This window comes from Fringilla coelebs, assembly GCF_963513975.1.
Source record: "Fringilla coelebs genome assembly, chromosome: 18".
Taxonomy (NCBI): domain Eukaryota; kingdom Metazoa; phylum Chordata; class Aves; order Passeriformes; family Fringillidae; genus Fringilla; species Fringilla coelebs.
Window position 1 is genome coordinate 1,266,287 of NC_140044.1, and position 20,042 is coordinate 1,286,328.

The following is a 20,042-nucleotide window of genomic DNA, read 5'->3' on the forward strand; positions in this document are numbered from 1 at the left end:
AAACAGAGTTTAAATCCACAGCAAAAAAAGAAAAATTGGCAAAATGTAGCACCTGATGTGGACACTAAAGCTGCAAAGAAATAAAGTGTCTTTGCTGAGGAAATGAAGAAGTAGCCAAGGATAACGAAGCTCCTTTGCTGACTACCTTTGCCAAGCTCACAGAGATATTCACAAGGAAGATGCTCATAATTGAGCCCAAGTGTGGTTTTCAATGTCCTGGAACATCCAGCCCTCACAGAGTGATACACATCCCCCATCCCCAGAGGAAAATGGGTGTCACTCTTCCAAAACAACCAGAATCTGTTTAAATAAAACATACCACTTCTGGCAGTAGCCAAAGGTAAAGGTTTATCTATGAAATTATTTGATTAAAGAGTGTCTAACAACATCTCTGTAGGAAGCTGAATAAAGACTGCACTTCCCGTGCTGCAGAGCTGGCTTAAGATAGTTTAGATTTTTTTGTCCAATATAAATACTGTATCAGCTATCTCCTTGCATTAGTCATTTCCTCTGCCCGAGTTCAGGAGGAGGTTAGTGCGTTCTCAGATCATGGCAAATCACTCTATAAATCTGCACACAGATTTGCCAGTTATATTGTTTTGGGGAAGCATCTTTTTCCACCATAGTCTGCCTCTGGCCACGGTTCAAAGGCTCCTTTTCAATTCCAGATACGACAATAGCACTATCTCTGCTCTACAACAAAGATCATTCCACATGGGTAAGGGGAAAAAACCAAAGAAAACGAAGAATGGAAAATATTGTGGTCAAACAAACAGGCCCTCTTCAAAGAGGAAGATAACTCAGTGCACACTACGGCGAGCAGGCTGCTTGGGTAGAACAGGATTTCTTAGAACTGAAATAATCAGGTACAGAAATGACAGTTGAGTGCAAGGAAACACTCAGATATTGTAAAAACATCCCAAAGCAGGCAACATCTGCCACTTGTTTTCACTATTAACTATTGCTTTATTTACTAGAAGCTGTGTTGAAGGAGATAATTTCCTAGGGGCAGAGCAGACAGGATGTGCAGGGAGATGCTGCCTGCAGGGACAGCACTGCTGGGCTGGACACAGGAACTGCTCACACTCTGTGCCCAGGCTGGACAGGAAGCCTGACTAAATTCTCACAGGGCTCTCAAGAGCCTGAAAATTGCATTTTATAAGGACAGGCAATACCTGTGCAGATGAGCAGGAATGTTTCCCTTTGGGCTCTGCTCACTGCAATGCTGGGTGCAGCTTCATCTCCCTCTTTGGGTACATTTTCTTCTGGATGCTTCATGCTGCTCTCCCTCCCCCTATTTCTGTTTTTTAAATAAGCAGCACAGTTTAGGAGAAGCACTGAAAAGGTGAACACCCTTCAAGCCATGGATAAAACCAAATAGAGTGCCTACACAATCACACATAAATGTCTAATTAAAGCAAATTTTACTTGATAACTACCTATTTATAAACTTTTTTTTTTTTAATGGAAATTTAAACCCTGCTTGAAGGTACTTTTCTGGAATATACAGAAATGTGGCAAAGTAATACCCAGGCAGTCAAGGTCTACTACTCAACCCCAATTCTGCACAGGGCACACACTGAGCTGATTTTAGTGGCTTGAAGCAACTGAATGGCAACAAAATAAAAACCATTCACAGAGAGGGACCAATGCTTCTTTAGAAGGTATTTACAGTGAGGATCGAGGCCTGATGTTGCTCCCACTGACCACAAGTGGGAGTTTTGCTGGTTTTGCCTAAAATACAAATGGCAAAATCTAAACAGAGAAACACAAACTAGAAACCTTTTTCTTCCTAGTGGGGGAGAAGATAAAAAATAGGTAATTTAAAAGGAATAAACTTCAAATTGAAGAAAGGAAAATAAAAAGGAGCACTCTTACACTGATGATAAGAAAATTTCAGGGCATTCACTTCTGTTGAGCATAAAACCACAACTTAATGAAGCTCACCCTGGCTTAGATGGCTTGCCCACCTCTCATACTGCCCCAGGTGTGGCTGTCCCCAGGCAGCTGGCCCCGGCAGCCCTTACCCGCACGATGATGCCCATGCGCTTGCTCTCGTAGGTGAAGGGGAAGATCTGCAGGATGGTGAAGTTGAGGATATGCCCCCCTGGGCTCCTCAGCTGCACTGAGGACTGGTCTCTGCCCACCAGGGTCAGGCCAACGCTCTCTGTCCACTGCACCAGGGCCACCTGAGAGGAGACAGGCACGGTGAGGGCTCCTGCCACACCTCCCGAGGGGAGGGCTAGCAGGTGGCTGCAGAGAATTCCTCAGTCATTAATTCACCAGTCATTAGGAGTGCTATCAAACAGATTCACTGACAAACACAGGTGCTCCTCCATGGCTTTCCCAGTGGCTTTTTCCCAATTCAGACCCTTCCTGCCAGGCTTTGGGCAGCCCAGCCCATGCCTGATGCTGCGGTGGCACTGCCCACGTGTCCGTGGTCACCTACTGCCTTTGACTGCCATGTTCCACTGGACACTAGGAATTTCCCCATGGAATGGGTGCTCAGGCCTTGGCAGGGGCTGCCCAAGGAGGTTTGGAGTGCCCATCCCTAGAGGTGTCCAAGGAATTCCTGGAGGTGGCACTCGGTGCTCTGGGCTGGGGACAAGGTGGGCACTGGGCACAGCTTGGAATGTATGGGCTGGGAGGTCTTTTCCAATCTAAATGATTCCATGATTTCATTCCAAAGGACAACCCTCAGCAAGGGGCAGGCACTGGTGCCCAAACCTCGTGGGCAAAGCCCTTGACAAACACTTACTTTTGTGAAGAGCTATTTCCCAGCTTGCTGTCTATGAAATTAAGAATTCAAAACAACACATTCACCCTGGATTTACAATTTCAAAGCCAGAGACACTAATGCAGCACATTAAAAATTCATATTAAAAAAAACCCAAACAAAATGAGCTCTGTGGTATTCTCTGTGTGTTCAGTAGTAATAGCTCATCAACAACTTTCAACAATTTTGCAGTGATCAGCAAGACAGCTGAAGTCTGGCTCAGACACTTCTTAGCAGAGAACCCTTCTCCCTAAACATTAAAGAAACAAAAAAAACACCCTGCAAAAAACCCCAGATTGTTCAAGGTTTAACTGATCTGAGGTGGGCATAATTTTGATTGCAACCTCTACTATTTGAGGACCTGCAAAACTGAGTTATCTGCAAGCTTTCACTCAGTTGCAACCAGAGCCAAGCCAGAAGACCAAAGCCTTTATTTTGCTTCCCTGAGAATGTCCCAGAGTGCCCAGCTCAGCTGACACATCCATCTCAGCCTGAGCTTGCTGAGATTTAACTCCAGAAGCTGTCTGGGCAGTAACAGATGGAGCAGCAGCTGACACGAGCCCATCTATCACTGGCCCCCAGAAAGGATCAAGGGATACTTTCCCTAAACAGACATGAAATACTGGAAGTGTTTTACAGTGACATTTTCAAAGGCACAAGAGTGCTGGGCACATGGTTGCTGTCGACTTGAAGGTTAATTATCCCTTCTGCCTTTCAGGTTCTGCCTCTACTGCCTCAAGCGACCGCAAATACCTCAGTTAAAAATGAAATTTTGGAAAATCCCATACAAGAGATACAAGTAAAATCAGAACCTGTAAATACTTACACTGAGTTGGGATTTTATTAATGAATTGGTATAATTGGGACTAACTGAAGAAGCTTTCATGAACTCAGCTCCTTTTCATCCAAAAGCTTAAAAGAAAACCCTAAACCAAACTTTTCCTTTCATAAAGTAGTCTTAAATTGTCAGATTTAAAAAAAAAAAAAAAGTAATTGAGTTGGCTTTGCCTTGAAAGACCTTTAAGTCAATTTGAATCAATATTTGGCTTAATATTAACAAGTTTGTGCAGGCTTACTCACAAAGATTACGACAAATCAAAGGCTCTTTTAAGCTTATCTTCCTCAAAAGTTTCTTCAAGCCATCCTCAGTGCATTAAAGTGTGCAGTTAGATAATCCTCCTAGAGCAGCCTCCCAGAGCAGAGATGGAGCTTGGCTTTCTAATACTCTGGTTAATAAATAATTATTGGGAATTATTCCCAGCATGACGCTGCGTGACGTTCAGCATGTTCAGCCTGTGCTGGGGAGCTCCAAATGCCTGGAGGTACAAACCTCTGCTCCAGCCTGGTCTGCACAGACACCTCCTCCCTCCGTCCCATACAGCTCTGGAAGCAAAGCCTTGTGAAGAGGGACAAATGGATGGGCAGCATGTCAGAAGTGGCACCAGGGGACACCAGCACCCATGGCACCAGAAGCACTGACAGCTCTTCTGGCAGTGTCTGGGCACTGGGCTGGGGAGCACATCCCAACTCCAGATCAGACAGAACAGGTTTGCTCTGCCCCCTGCAAACACATAACTCAAGGTGCTCTCAGCCACAGCAGAAAGATGAGAAATATTCAAGATGCAAAAGTGTATTTACAACTTAGAGGAAGGAGAATTAAAAGCAGGCTTGAAATCCCTCAAACACCTTAAAGGGAGCCCATGCTCACTGATGAGGGAAATCAATGAAGTCGCTGCCAGTATTTGCAGCTCCAACCAGGCCAGGCCCGATACAGATCTGAGCATTTCAAAGCACAGCAGCCCCAGCAGCCCAGCACAGTATTCTCCAACTTTGCTCTCCCTGACAATTAAATTACCCAAGTCACCACTGAAGTGAGTATCGACTAATAAATTTCATTCTAAAGAGACAAATTGATCCTTCTGTGCCATGAGCTGCTCTGCAGGGTCCCCTCTGGGTTGCCTAGGCAGGCAGACAGCAGGCAGAGACCAATTGATCCCACACCCTTTCATGTCCTGGCAGCTGCCGCCCTTGTCAGGGTTAAAGACTGTTTGCCCAGGAATCCCAGCCCTCTTATCTCTGATCAGATTATATCTATTTCATTTCCCCTGTTAGTTACTGTATGGCTACAACTGACAACTGGCTCGCAGAGCCCCAAGGCTGTAACTGATACCTGAATAAAGATACTTCAAGACTTCTAAATGGCAGCGCGCACAGGAAACAAATTTAGGAAATCCTGCTTTCTGTTACAGGAAATGAATCCTATGCCAACTGGTAGAAATTACCCTTGCTGTTAAAGTAAAGAGAATACAAGTTTTTGTACTCATTTCATAAACTGACCTTCCCTGCCATGGCAATATTTTATTGATATAGGATTTCAAAGGCTGGCTTTAACAGGAGTCCAAAGCCATTCCCCTACAGGGAATGTTATTTAACAGCATTACTCCCTTCTCAAGGGCTCCACTTGTGTAGCTCCTGCATTTTGTACCATCTAGGATGACATACAGAGCACGGCTAAATAATATTTGTATATCCAAGACCTACAGACAAGATTTCCTCAGTGCAGCAAAGCATATCTGATTTCTGAACCTGCTGTAATTCTCTACTTAAGAAAGGAAAAAAGAATTTAAACAATAATCTTGGAAGGATTAGTTATCATGCTATAGTAAAACAAATAAACAATATCCCCTGGGTATTTCAGACAAATTGCTGTGTAAATATTTTAAAGACAGAACAGCATAAAGAGTAAAAGTAAAAGAAAAATCACTGACTTCACTATACACCACAGTATATATGTAAATAAACAGAAATCTGTGCAAAAATAGCCTGTAAATGCTTTAGGAGGAAAAAAAACCTTAGATGCAGATCCCAAAAATGACCATCTGGAAATCATTCAGAACTCGTTTCAGTGCAAAGGCAGTTGCTTTCTGTACACTGCCTTTTCAGGGGAGAGCAACCCTGCCCCAGCCCTTGTGGGACAGGACACCCACACCCTGCCCAGGGAGGAGGTGCTGCTGGCACCTCACTGCACCCCAGCCATGCAGGGGCACAGCAGAAATGCAGCCTTTGGATCATGCACAGAAGTAGGTGAAAATATATAAATATATATGAAACAAATGAATTGCCTACTTTGGGAGGAAAACAGTATAGGGAATATTTTGAATGTATGTAAATGTGCAAACCAGCTCTGTGCCAGTCTTTCAGCAGCACAACAGCCCCAAAATCCTCACTCAGCTGGGCTTCCAACGAGTGCATTGAATTCCATGTAAGGCATTTCTCCAGCAGTGAGGCAAGCCAGCTTCTCTTTCGATGGCAAAGGTGGGAAGGTTATTAGCAGAGGCAAAGCTGGTTTGTCTGAGGCAGTACATGGAAGAACCCTTTGAATGTAGTCAAAAGGGTGATTTGATCTCACAGTCAGTGGGATTCTCAGGGGAAATCTCAAACTTCAGTGTCTCTCCAGCACAGAGCAAATGTAATTGTACATATTGATAGAAAGCAAAATGTGTTACTTTCGTTGCACTAAAAGGTGTATCCAAGAAGCATAATCAATACATGAAACCACATTTCATTCCTCCTGTCTTTGTCACAGTAGGAAACAACACTATAATTATATTTCCCAGATTTTGCAGGGGGTGGCAAACAGCACTTAAACTGTAAGTGCTGTATTGAACCTGATCTCCCAAATGCTCAGTAAAAGTCTCCAGTGAGTGTCTGGAGAGCTCCAAAGCTTCTCCCCACTGTGCCACCTGCACAGCCCTGGCTGCACTGGGCGCTGGCAGAGAATGGCAGGGCCCAGCTTTGCTCTCCAACAAGCCTGTGCACTTCACCTGCTCCGCAGAATTAACCTGGGCACTGGCTCTGCCCACCTGCACGTGGGATGTGCCACGGTTACAGCGATTTCCAGGTTTTCCCTGGTCTGGAAGGTCACACACCTCGCAGAGCTGAGCTGAGCGAGCATTCCAACCCTCTTCCACAAGCTGTCCTCCTCCAGTCGAGATAAGATTGCTCATAATTTACCAAACCTCCTCAAAGGGATTCCCAGAGTTGAAATGAAAAATACACCCAAGACAAAAGGTGCAGAAACAGGGACAAAATCCTGTGATGCAGAGGCTGACAGAACAGCCAGACAGCAGCCTGGAGCTTCAGGCAGAGAGGCAGAACAGCTCAGAGGGCACTTACAGCCTATTCCCAGCTTATCAGAGCACAAACACATCACAATACCATCCCCTCCGCTAACCCCGAGCCCTCCCCAGGGACCACGGGGGATTTTGCAGCCAGCAGGGTGACAGGGGCGCTCCGAGGGCCGGGACTGACCTCGTCGGGGCTGGAGGCCTGGTACACCCTGCAGGAGTCCTCGTAGTGGCGCTCGGCCTCGGCCTGGTCGGTGACGCCGTTGCTCTCGTAGACGGGGGTGACGTTGTGGCACAGCGCGATGGCCTTGACGGCCTCGTGCACGCGGCTGCTCATGCTGCGCCGCACCTTGGTGGCCAGGGACAGCCCCTTCACGGCCGGGGGGTCCTGCGCCTGCTGGGGGACAGGGGACACACCACACGCTTAGTGAGGGGAAACGTGACATTTGGGATCAGTTTGTGCAGGCCCGTGTCCCACAGACCAGGCATGCTCTTACTAAGGGGAAACGTGACATTTGGGATCAGTTTGTGCAGGCCCATGTCCCCACAGACCAGGTATGCTCTTACTGAGGGGAAACGTGACATTTGGGATCCGTTTGTGCAGGCCCGTGTCCCCACAGACCAGGAACATCTCTTACTAAGGGGAAACGTGACATTTGGGATCAGTTTGTGCAGGCCCATGTCCCCACAGACCAGGCACGCTCTTACTGAGGGGAAACGTGACATTTGGGATCAGTTTGTGCAGACCTATGTCCCCACAGACCAGGCACGCTCTTAGTGAGGGGAAACGTGACATTTGGGATCAGTTTGTGCAGGCCCGTGTCCCCACAGACCAGGTATGCTCTTACTAAGGGGAAACGTGACATTTGGGATCAGTTTGTGCAGGGCCATGTCCCCACAGACCAGGAACATCTCTTACTAAGGGGAAACGTGACATTTGGGATCAGTTTGTGCAGGCCTGTGTCCCCACAGACCAGGTATGCTCTTACTGAGGGGAAACGTGACATTTGGGATCCGTTTGTGCAGGCCTGTGTCCCCACAGACCAGGAACATCTCTTACTAAGGGGAAATGTGACATTTGGGATCAGTTTGTGCAGGGCCGTGTCCCCACAGACCAGGCACATCTCTTACTAAGGGGAAACGTGACATTTGGGATCAGTTTGAGCAGGCCCGTGTCCCCACAGACCAGGCACACTCTTAGCGAGGGGAAACGTGACATTTGGGATCAGTTTGTGCAGACCCATGTCCCCACAGACCAGGCACGCTCTTCCCACCCTGCAGCCCCACGTTTCTCTTCGCAGAGAAAAGCAAGGCACAATTCTTCCCAAGAATATTTCTGGGTTTTACATTCTCTGAACGTCAGAGAAAGAAAACACAATTCTTATCACTTGCTGTGCCTGTGTTTGTGCCAAAGCAGAATGCAACATGGAGATTGTTTACCCAGAGGGACGGGGTTTTGTTTCCTTGGCTGTCAGGGCCAAGCGTGTGTGTGTGTGTCGGCTGAGAGGCACGAGATTCAGAGCAGGGTGTGCAGGGTTGAGTGCCTGGCAGATCCAGTTTCAGATGTATAGAATAATAAAGTATAATAAAGTAATTAATTAGCCTTCTGATATCCATGGAGTCCTCCTCATCATTCCTCCTTGGTCGGGGCCCTTCCAGCATTGCTATACAACCCCTCACTCAGGCCACTCAGTGTCCCCTGGGAACACCCCAGTGCAGCTCAGCTCCCAGAGCACTGCTCCTGAAGGGCCCCAAAAGTTTCAAGTTTTGGGACAGTACACCAAGAAAAAGCCCCTTTGCTGCAAATCCACCAAAGGGGGACACATCAGCCTCAAAAGACTCAGCAAGCCCACTTTTTTACTTCACAAAGGACCAGTGGTTTGGGAAATTTAGAGTCACTTGGGTTTCATGTGCAAGAGAATATAATTGGTGAAAACACAAAACAGATGACTGGTGTGGAGCTAGAAAATCTTAATTACATTCATTTATTTTTTAATACTATTTTTAGTATCAGAATGGGAGTCTTCAGATAATTGCACAATTACTAAATTATCCCAGTTGAAGAAGGGACACACAGTGATCCAGTTTCCTGCTCTGTTAACCTTTAGTGTCAAGAGGACAAAAGTTTCACTTCCAGGTCAAAGGGCCACAACATGGTAAAAATAAGAGCAAAGAATAAGAACTACAGTTCAAAATGAATCATTGCCAGCAAATGCTTCTCATTATAAGGAATTTCACTTGGTAATTATGAAAGTTCTATGAGACATATATCCATTACCAGGGTAATTCCACATGTTATTTTCCACACTAGTGATTAGGACCCATAAGATCTTCAAATTTACTATCACTGCTCATCAGCACTGCTGCCAAAATCCAACAGCAAACCCTCAGCTGAAGTGCACTCAGTCCCTGCTCACACACTGGAGTAGTCAGTCACCCAAAGGCTCCTGACAAATACTGGGCATTTTGGCAAATCATTAATCAGAAGTTAAGTTTTCTCTAGACATTCAGTATAAAATGAAGGCAAATAAGGCTGAAGTCTGGGGCTTTGTGATTTGGGGGATTTTTGGTTTTTGTTCTTTTGCTTTTTTTTAAATATAGTTCTGTCATTTAAGGGTCTCAACACCAAGAGAAGAACCAAATGCTAAGAAGGAGAAAGAAAAGAGATAGCTGGATATCTAAATAAAAGTTATTTTAGACTCAGATCTCAGCACCAGGACACACTTGCACGTGATCTGAAACAACCCACACGATAACGAGCAATCACGACATTATTTATGAATTAAGCATCTAGTGACCTTCAGGCTTTCCCAAAAGCAGCTCTTAACAGATCCCTACCACACGAATTCCCCACTGGCCCAGTGATGTGGAATTTGGGGCGCAGGGAGCCAGGGAATGCAGCTGGTTGTACCTGTGTGTAAATGCTGAATATGTGGCTCTGCACCTCATCCATGGAGTCCAGGCCGTACGCCACCGTTCCCAGGTGCAGCCTCTTGAAAACCATCTCGTTCTGGGTGAGAGTCCCTGGGAAAACAGCACCTTGGAGTGGGAACAACACCCCCCTGCCCAGCACCACCTCCTGTCCCTGCTGTGCCTCGAGCACAGAAACCTGACTGTGGGCCAGCAGCTGAACCCATCACTGCACCACTCCCAGCACAGCCAGGCTGGCAAAAAACCCAAAATCAACAGACCTGAGGGCTCATTCTCCTGGGAAGTGGGGGTGTATAAATACCAGTGAAATTCACCCCATAGTCAATGCCAGCAGGAGCTGCAGGCATAGTTCTGGTCCCACTGGAACCAAAAAAATTGGAAACTACTTCAGTGGGACCAGGATTTTATGTCAGACCAAGCTTTTCATTACAGCTCAGGCCTTTGATTCAAGCTCAGCTACAAAAGTAAGGGCAGCAGCAGGCACCTTCTGCCTAAATATGTAAGTTATCTTAATCTGGCTTTGAAAACTAGCTCTAGAAAGTTGATTTTAATTTTATTTTTACCCTCAGCTTTTGTTGTAATAGCATGCTTTAAGTATTCCTTCAAGTAGTATAATATTCCTGCCCTACCTTACTTATAGCACATTCAAAACAAAAAAAAAAGCAGAACTTTTTTTTTCAAAATCCGATTAAATCATATTGTCAAAGCGACAGGAAATGCATATTTCTTCCAGTTCAAAGAAATCTTACATTATCCTCTTTTCCTGGCCAAAATCATAACAGAATCCAAACAACATGCCCTGACTCAAAGCTGCATTTTCTGCACCAATACCTGTTTTGTCTGTAAGCAAATAGGAAATCCTCCCCAGCTGCTCAGGGATGGTGCTGGACCGAACCACAGTGCCAGGGATTTTGGAATCTCTGCGGATCACCCAGCTGTACACAATCTTCCCCATGTCCAGATTCACACGTAAACTGCACAGGAGGAAAGAGAAAAAGGAAAATCAAAAGTATCACCAGGTAAACTTTGGAAAAAATCCTTGTGAACTGCCACAGTGCAATAAAAGGACAACAAGTTCCACAGTGAACCTGAAGTGCCAAAGGAGAGTTTCAGGAGAAGTTTGTTCAAAGTCAGTGCTCTGGTGGCCAATGTAATTACACTGTGATTCAAAGACAGATGACAAAATTGAATGAGAAGAGCAAATATGATTTGAGAGGAAGGTGGAGAGAGTAAGGACAGTGACGCATACCAGAGAGCAGATTAAAAATGGAGCTGAAATGAATCCCAGTCCTGTACCCAAAGTAATTTACTAATCTACTCACTAACACAGTACAATTTAGTATCAAAGTGTCATTGCCCTCTAAATGTATTCCCCTACATTCTGTATAAAACACCCTCCTTTTCCATCTTTTACTCTGTTCTAATCACTGTAAGCAGGTATTCCAAACACTGAGAGAAGGGAATTAAAATGCCTAATCCACAGCCTGAGCCAGTGAATGGGTTAATAAATTGAACAAATTCAGCAAAAACTACAAAACAATTCTTATGTTTGAGCAGTAACTTAATTTCTACTTCTGGCCTTGCTGAGCTGTGCAATGAGGAACAGGTAAGAGCTCAGGTGCCCGAGCAGGCAGTGCTGTGCTGGGAGCATTCCCCAGCTGTCCCCTCACCTGATGGGAATGATGTTTGAGAACAGCAGCAGGAACCTGATGATCTGCAGGTACCAACGGCCTGCAAAGTGCTGAAGGGCCACCATGACCAGGGACACCACCACCAGAGCCCCAAAGAGGATCTTGGTGAGGCAGTTCACCTCCAAATCAAAGAGGCCAATCTAGAAGAGCAGGAGAGAGAGATTTCAGGCACACAGATGAAGGTGGCAGCTCAGTGCAATATTCACAAGGGAAGGGAGCTGCCATTCCATCCAAAGAGCCATTCCCACTAGTCAGCTTCTCTTCTTTTAAAACACTACAAGCATATTTAAATTTATAATCAATACTCTTGCCAGCTTGTTAAATGAGATTTCCATCCCTCAGAAGCTCAGCAGAGGATGCAGAGGTGTGAGAGGACTCAGGCTGCCAAAAGCTGCGTAAACATCCCTGCACTGTCTTAGCTTTGCTACAATGGAAGAATGCAGCAAAAGAAGCTTTTCTAATCTAATGGGAACTGTCTCATTATAAACATATAAAACAATGGTTTGGACAACCTTAAAAAAGTGTCATGACATATGTATAACAGGATGAAAAAAATCCTAGAGAAATCCAGGAGAAATAGCTTCTGTTCTGGTAACTATCTTAAATCACAGAATGGAAAATATGAATTATTCCTATGAGATTGTCCCTAGAGAGTGTACATAGAGTATTTGGAAGGATCTTCTTTTAAAACATTATCTGTTTCTGACTCTTGTTATTTATTACGAACCTGTTTCTTCACCATACCTTGCTTCTGGGGTTGGAGGTGTTCATCACACTGCGCAGCTCCCTTCCCGTGTAGAGGACAACTCCCACCACAGTACCTGCACACACAGAGGTTTCCTCCATAAAAATACTCCTCAGGTGGAAAGCACTTTCAGCAGGCTAATTTCAGAAGCAACCAGAAATTCAAAAAGCTGGTATCTGCAACACAACACCTATGAAAACACAGACTGGAACAGGAAACATCCTCCCAGGCAGTACTTCAGTCTCAGGGTTGGACTTGATGCAGCATCACAGACTCCATCAGCTCATGGGAAGAGCAGCCAGCTCTGCTCTACCTTCCCTGACCCCCTTTTGATCCACTTGTCTCTCCAGACTATAAATATAAGTTGGTAGGGATGGAGGATTTCTTGGATTTCCTCCCACCACTTGGAATCCCACTTTGGTGCTGCCCTCCACCAAACTTTCACTGTGTATCCAAATTAAAGCAGCTCTGGGCTAGGGGTATTTACTGGCAAAGGTTGAAACAATCAGAGCAAATCTAATTATTCCAGAGCTCAAAGACAGAATTACCTTATTTTAAAATCTACAATTTACTTTAAGTGTTTATCTAAGTCCTGTTCCTACCACAAAGTGAATCATACCAACTCCTACCTTCCTGGAACAGATGGAGCTGCTGGGAGCCTATCAGTGAATTTGAATGCTCTGTCCCACAGTTGCTAAAGAACTGAGAGCAACAAAGCCCCAAATTTTCTTCTTGCAGAAACATAATTCACTATAAAATACAGGGTTTCTATGGGTTTTCTCTTAAAGACTTTGCAAAGAGCCATGAAGGAAAAGCTGTCTACCATCAACAGTTTAAAAGCTGCTATTGCCCAGTTAGGAGTCTGTAAAAATGGAGAAAATCAACTCTAAAAAAAGCACTACTGCCAATACATTGCTACTTTACTATTCCCCTGCTCTCGGTAATGATCAGAGTTTTAACAAGCTGCAGGTGACTTATTTTTAAATAAGGCTGATTCAAGAGAGGCGGTTTCTAAAAATATGTTGAGAAACATTCCTTAAAAAAAACACCCCCAAAAACAACAACAAATCCTTGGAGCCAGATGGCAGGTGGTGGTAAGATCATCACAATTCAGATCAGCAGATGGCACAGCTACTCCAAATCCACTGCAAACAGTCAGAGTCAGACCCAGCCCTCCTGTAGCAGATGGAGAAAGACACATTGCTCTGCTTCATCTTACAAGGGCTGCCCCAGTGAGATGGCACCACAACCCCACAGCAGAAGAAAAATAATATCCACATTTTCTCCTAACAGAAATAACCTACAACATGCTATTTGTTATTACTGCAGGAGAAACAAAATCCACTATTGTATTGATAAGTCAGTCAAAATGAGAGGAAGCACCTGGCAGGACTAGAAGAAGCTTGAAAACACACTGATCTGTGAAAAAGGAGTGTTTCTAGTTGGTTTATGGCCATTTCAAACAGACTCAATTGCATAAACCCTTTCAAATTGTATTTGCAAATGCACTGTCAAGTCTCTCCATTTGACAAGTTTAACTCCAGAGCTGGACTCCAGAATTCTGCTCTCCTCCAGCTGCTGCCCAGCAAACACACTGGGCAGGAGAGGAACAAGGCTTTTACCTTGACAAGCCTCTACAGGGGGGCATTGATTAATCTCAGGGCTCGGGAGTTTATCGTATGTACGAGTCAAAATCTGTCAAAGACTTGATTTTCTTTCCTTTCTTAAGAGTATATAGGACAAACTCAATGGCAGCACTTACCTGGATATCTTTCATCTCAGCTTCTGTTCCCAGAATCCATTTGACACCATTTCTGTTACAGATTAGGATGTCAATGTGCAGAGCAATTAAGTGCTATTCTGCTCCTAGATGCTAAAGAAGGGCCCCAAAGGCCACTCCACTTCTTTCTCATCTAGGAATGTCCAAGAGGCAATTAGATGTCAGCTCCGCTCCCCAGAGGTGTTAGGACAAGGGGGAAACCTCATTCCAACTGCTAATTTCTCCAACTGACAGAATTATTATTCCATCACAGAAATACCTTTTAAAATTGTTAACATATTCCCTTAAAAACAACTTTACTTGGGTCTCCACCTTACCTGATGCAACTACTGTGCTGGCCCACAGGGTGTTTTCTATGCTTAAACTTTCATTTACTGGAGGGTCACCGTCCTCCTACAATGGGAAAAAGAGAAAAATAAACTTGTCAGTAATGGAAAAGAGCAGAGGATGAGAAGAGTCCACAGAAGTGTTTGGGGAAGGATGCTGGGTGAGCTGGCAGAGGGATTTCTGATAGAATGGAGAATTTTCACAAACCCTGGTGTCTCTCTGGTTGATTTCAGGCCCTGCCAGCAGACTCACCCTGGTGAAGGTCCCCACGAAGTTGTGTATGTCAATGTTGGGTTCTTCTGCGTAGACGTAGGAGCGGATTTGCAGCAGGTCCTATCAAACAGACACATCCATCAGCCCTATCAGCTCCTATCAGCCAGCCACAGCTTAATAATGTACAGGAGTTTTACCGGAATACTGCACCAAGAGTTACTTGGTGTGGTTTAGAATTGACTTGATACCTACTGCAGCCCAGGAGTCCCCCAGAAAACACACCTGGGGTAGCAGGGGAGTTCCTGGGGTGACACCTGAGAGACTCCTGGGACTTATCTGTGCCCCAGGAAAGAAACACAGCCTGAAAACTGGACTGCAGCACCCCCAGGTTTTCAGGCAAAGCCTGTCCACAGCTCCCAAGCACAGAGTGCCAGGCAGGTGCTCACAGAGGCCGTGGGCAGGCGCTGGGTGCAGGTGACGGGCAGCCGCAGCTTCCAGTCGGTCTCCCCGTCCAGCTGGTCGGTGCGCAGGAAGCAGGACCCTGGGGATGGGAACAGCAGTCAGGGACTCTGCCACCTCTGTCCTAGGCACACCTACAGGTAACTCAGGGGATGGCTTCCCCTCTAGGACATCCACATCCTTCTTTTGCTGGAAACAGGGTCTGATTTACATTTGTTAATAATGGAAGGATGATGTTCCTGCACCACATTCCTTTCCCTCCACTAGGACAGAATTCTCTGTGCTATACTTTTTTTAAGACACTTGAAATGTTCCCATTAATCTGTTTTCTAATCCTTCTGATCAAACATTTCTTTATCCCACACTTAACAAAGCAAGCCTGAACAGTAAGTAAATATATCTAAAATGCAACCAGATTCATTTACCCTGGACTCAACCCCTGCATTCTTTGATTAGCAAACAAAACTAGAGTATAACATCCTGAGAAGTGGTGGTCCATAAAACCACTTGAGTTCCCTCTCTCTCTAAAATTTTACTATTATCTATTTCTTTCACATTTCCAAAAGATAATTTTCTCCAAACAACCAGTGAAAGGTTAATGGCTATTTTGACAATTGGTTCCAGATGTTTACCATTCTTCTCCGACGTCCTTAGGAAGATCATGTCAGCAGGGACTCTCTGGTTCTGGGGGGAGAAGAAAGGCCATTATTGTGCAGCCAGCTCTGCACGCGTGTGCAGCGCCTTCCCCAGAGCAGCAGAGGCACAAAGAGGATTCCTTTGTCACCCTGGAGCCTGGGATTCAGTTTGCTTTGAATCCTGAACTCACTTCCCTGCAGAATTCCAAGTGCACGATAATAACTGGTGCCAGCTCCCACTGACCAGACCCAAGGGTTAGGTTTACAAAAGGGCTGGAGAGTAATTCTAGAAGTATGAAGAAATCTTAGACTAGTGCTGGTTTCCTTTCAAGGAGTCCCATGTTAGCAGAAAGTTTGTATCTGGAATCTGCAGCTACCAAGTTTCTCATTTTGTACTGAGTATTTTCATACTGATGGTTTTAGAGGTCACAGCTGCTTGCAGAGAGTGGGTGGGAAAAGCATAAAATCAGTCGATTAAAAAAAAAACCCTGCCCCCCCCCCCAACTTTACACAAGAAAGAAGAATATAAAGGCGAACCTTTTCCACAATGATGAGGTCACCCACTTGTATGTTAGAGCTCTTCACCTTGACAGTCCCTGCAAAGGAAAGGTGTTAGTGTTAGAGCAGGGCAGGACAGCCTCTGGGGTGCTGTGTGCTGCTCCTCCCCTCCCTTCCTTCCCCTGCCCTATGGGAGTGAAAATGGGAAATGTTCCCATCACAGGAACTGGGCAATGCTGCCCGGTAAAGACTTCTGAGCCCTCTATCCCCACTAAGGGGTGGCTCTCCCAAAAAGGGCTTAAGTCCCTCCTGCAACAGCTCCAGACACCAGCCCTGGCTGCAGAAAGCCCCAGCCCTGAGTCATAACTCTGAAACATCTCCTTAAACTCCTTTTTGTACTGCCTAACTAATGAATTCAAAAACACTTTCAGCATCAGGCAGGTGCCAGAGCATGAAGAGAAAGCTACAGCAGGGAACCATCAAATCCAACTCCTTTTCATCAGGTGCCTGAAAATGCAAAGCTTGACTCTCAAGGCAGGGCCTGGAAGCTGGAAGTACAATGGGTCCTTCCAAAATCCAGCCTCATTTCCTGCCCTGCTGCAGCTCCAGTCTCTGGCTCAGCTCTGCCACCTCTCCTTTGCCTCTTGCAGGACCGGCCAAACAAGCAGAGAACAGGTCCTACAGAAATCACGTAAATATTTATTCCTGTGCAGCTGTCAAACATTTCCCAGTTGCTTTAAAACAGGGGATTAATTTAACAATTGGCTAGTAATTTCAAATCATTAGCCAGCTCTAGATTTGGCTTCTCAGACTAACTAGTGATTTATAATCAGTTAATTTAAACCCTGCCTCCACACGTCTGTTATATTTCAACAAAAGCCTCTTTAATCTGCTGTGATTTGAGTGGAAGTGGGGGAGGCACGTGGAGCTCACCCTGGCATGGACAACACTCCTACTGTACCTCAAAATTCACAGGCTAACTGGCCAGATAGCAGCTCAGGGGAAAGCAGGAGGGGGAAGGGAGGGGGAATAGAAATTAGCACAAAGCACAAAGGTCACTGGGATTTTACTACTGGCAGTCCCTTCATTAGCATCCTTCTCAGGATATGCTTCAGTGTTTCTGCTCCAAATTAACAATGAAAGCCATTCTGGGCTGGGGCAGCCTGCTGCTTTGGTGACACACTGTGTGCCTAACAACATGCTTCATCACTGCTGCTAATAAATGCAGACTTCCTTGCATGCTGTAATTATTCCTACAAATTATAAGCAGTCATGGCCCATTTCACAAATATCTCATAGGTCTTTCATGGATTCTGGAGTTTGCCTTGTGAAGGTTTTTGGTTTAAAAAAAAAAGGTAAACAAAACGAATGCTGGGCTAAAGACATCTCTGCCGGGGCAGGAAGCAAACCGGGGATTAAGAGTCCATTACGCTGGGGCTTGAAAAGAAAAGCTGCACTCCAAGAGGATCAAAAAAAGCATCCCTGGCAGTCTTCTGTATGGGCTATACAAAGTTAGGTACTATGACACTAAAAGGGTCTGACAGATAACATCTCTTCCTCCCCTTTTAATACGGTTATTCACAAAGCAACAAAAAGTGCTTTTGAATATTCTCCTGTGCAAAGGAAGGGGGGGGAAGCCCGAGTGCTCTCCCCACACAGGCACAGCCACTCCCGACCCAAAGTGCAGAAAAACTGTGGATTTGTTTAACCATATTTTCTGTATTCTCTCCAAGATCACAAGGATTTATCTGGTGACTGTCAGCAGAAGCAGTGCTACCTGTAAGGTTCAGGGAAACTCACTTTTGTAAGGCTTTCCTTAACAAGGTAAAAAATCATTCTGCAAAAGAAAAATTAATGCCTGGACAAAGCTGTAACGTGATGATTTCCTATCATTATGCACATAAAAGGCTTTTGGGATCATTATGCTGAAAACAGTATCATCTGCTGTAAAATTTTTCCAATTTGAAAAAACCCAAAGCAGCTGGAGCAGATTTGTCTTGTTCAGGAACCCTCCAAACTCAGCTGTTGGAGGGTAAAACAAAGAGGGGACCTTTCTAACCAGCACACGTTTTTATAACTCCAGGATAAATGAGATGCCCTTTTTAGGTAGCTAATTCTGCTTCTACAGCCTCCCTGGCCCCCGTGGGTGACATCTCTGCAGTGTGCACCACACGTCCTGCTAAGAAGGCCAGGACCAGATGTTTCCTTTGACTCAGGACTCCCATAAAGAACTTACTTGAATTAGTTTTATTTTGATCTTGGGAATTCTGTAATTCCCTTTTCTTTCTGTGGGGAAATGCCACCTAAGCATCAGATGTTTTCTCATGCATGTTTAAAACCAGCTAATAAGCACAACTGTTCCATTTCCCAGAACTGCTCTATTTAAGTATTTTTCTAATTATAAACTCCTGGCTTAGTAAGTGCAACTAGAAATGCTTCTTCTAAATACAGACAGGTTTATTCAGCATTTATATCACTTTCAGTTTGTGCTTCCTTAAGTTAATCAGAATAGAAGTTGGTGTTTATCACTTTTTAAAAGGAACTAGTCTTGATCTCTCATTCAAAAAAATCTATTGTTAAAATTAGTCTGGTATTTGTTTCATTCTCTGCTGTGCCCTGATTTATCTTTTTAAAGACAAGAAAGTAAACATAATCAAATGCAAACAGTTTGTTCCAATTTAAGCTGTGGTTTTTGAAATTATCACCAAATTTGCAGCATGATGGATGTACCAGAAAGCAGATGATTTCAAGTAATAAATATATTAGCCAGAAAATATTCTCTTTTTTGCCCTATGAGCACTTGGGTCAAAATTTCACAATAGAACTGCAAAGCTGCACTGAAGTACAGATCCAAACACTTTGGAACTAAAGATGAAGACAGAGGTTTACTAAAACAAGTTAAATGCATCTAAAACATAAAAAAAGAAGGGGGGTGGGTTTGTTTGATGTGATGCACCAAACTTTTGGCTTTTGTAGCCTTATGCTGTGGAGCAAGACTCACAGAGTTTGGGAAAATATTGGTTTTTTATGGCTGGTAAATGCCAATGATCTGTATCTTAAGTAGCACCCCTCAGTAGGAGGTCCCTTCCCACTCTTCTGTGGAGTTTCTCTCTATTATGCAGCGTTACCCAGGGAGGGGGGCTGCAGGAGAAGAAAAACAAGCCAGGAATTTGCAAGCACAGTTCGAGCTTTCCATCAAGCAGATCAGAACACAGACCCCTGAACACAGGGAGGCTTGTGGCTCATGAATAGGGGATTGAAATTTGATTATTTTTAATAACAATCCAAACAACTCTCCTTTAAATGCAGAGCTTTCCACTAAAAAAAAAAAAAAAAAAAAACTTTCTAGAAGTCTGCTGGTTTCGTCATTTTGGAACATAAATGGATCATCTGGGTAAAAAGATAAAAAAGGTTTAGGGTGGAGGTTTTTGTCAGTAGGGCTCAGCACAGGGCTGTGCCAAACCCCTGCAGCAGGACCTGTGCTGTTCAACAGCAGCAACAAAAGAAACAGCCTGTAAATAGCCCAAGTCCTACTGTCAGCTACACTGAAAATTAATTGTTCCCATCAGCTGTTCCAAATTTATTTTGATATTTGCTGCTTCTACCTCTGCTAGTGACACTCTCCCTTGAAAACCCAGCTCCTTTTATAAAGGGGTGAGATAAATCAAGCCCCAAATTTCCATCCCCAGCCTCACCAGGCCCTTCCCTGCTCCCAGGTAATTCCCAGAGGAGCTGAGGTTTTAATCATTGGAAAAATGATCAGCTCTCCCAAAAAATTAAGTTCTGAGATTGAGTGAGGGACAGAAAATTACTCTTCTCCCCAAACCATGTGACAATCATAAATAATTTTCTATTTTTTT

The 20,042-nt window shown here is 44.7% G+C and overlaps 1 protein-coding gene across 1 annotated transcript in view; it reads right to left on the reverse strand.

The window, feature by feature from the left end:
- Window positions 1-20,042, reverse strand: part of ATP9A (ATPase phospholipid transporting 9A (putative)) — a gene marked incomplete at its 5' end in the record, with an annotated part of 48,093 nt that overhangs the window by 16,755 nt on the left and 11,296 nt on the right. The window contains 11 exons of the mRNA XM_084217807.1: window positions 2,028-2,189; window positions 7,088-7,300; window positions 9,815-9,927; window positions 10,666-10,808; window positions 11,505-11,665; window positions 12,270-12,346; window positions 14,368-14,443; window positions 14,630-14,710; window positions 15,037-15,131; window positions 15,682-15,733; window positions 16,222-16,280. Coding sequence (XP_084073933.1) covers window positions 2,028-2,189; window positions 7,088-7,300; window positions 9,815-9,927; window positions 10,666-10,808; window positions 11,505-11,665; window positions 12,270-12,346; window positions 14,368-14,443; window positions 14,630-14,710; window positions 15,037-15,131; window positions 15,682-15,733; window positions 16,222-16,280 — 1,232 coding nt within the window. The remainder of the gene's footprint in view (window positions 1-2,027; window positions 2,190-7,087; window positions 7,301-9,814; window positions 9,928-10,665; window positions 10,809-11,504; window positions 11,666-12,269; window positions 12,347-14,367; window positions 14,444-14,629; window positions 14,711-15,036; window positions 15,132-15,681; window positions 15,734-16,221; window positions 16,281-20,042) is intronic.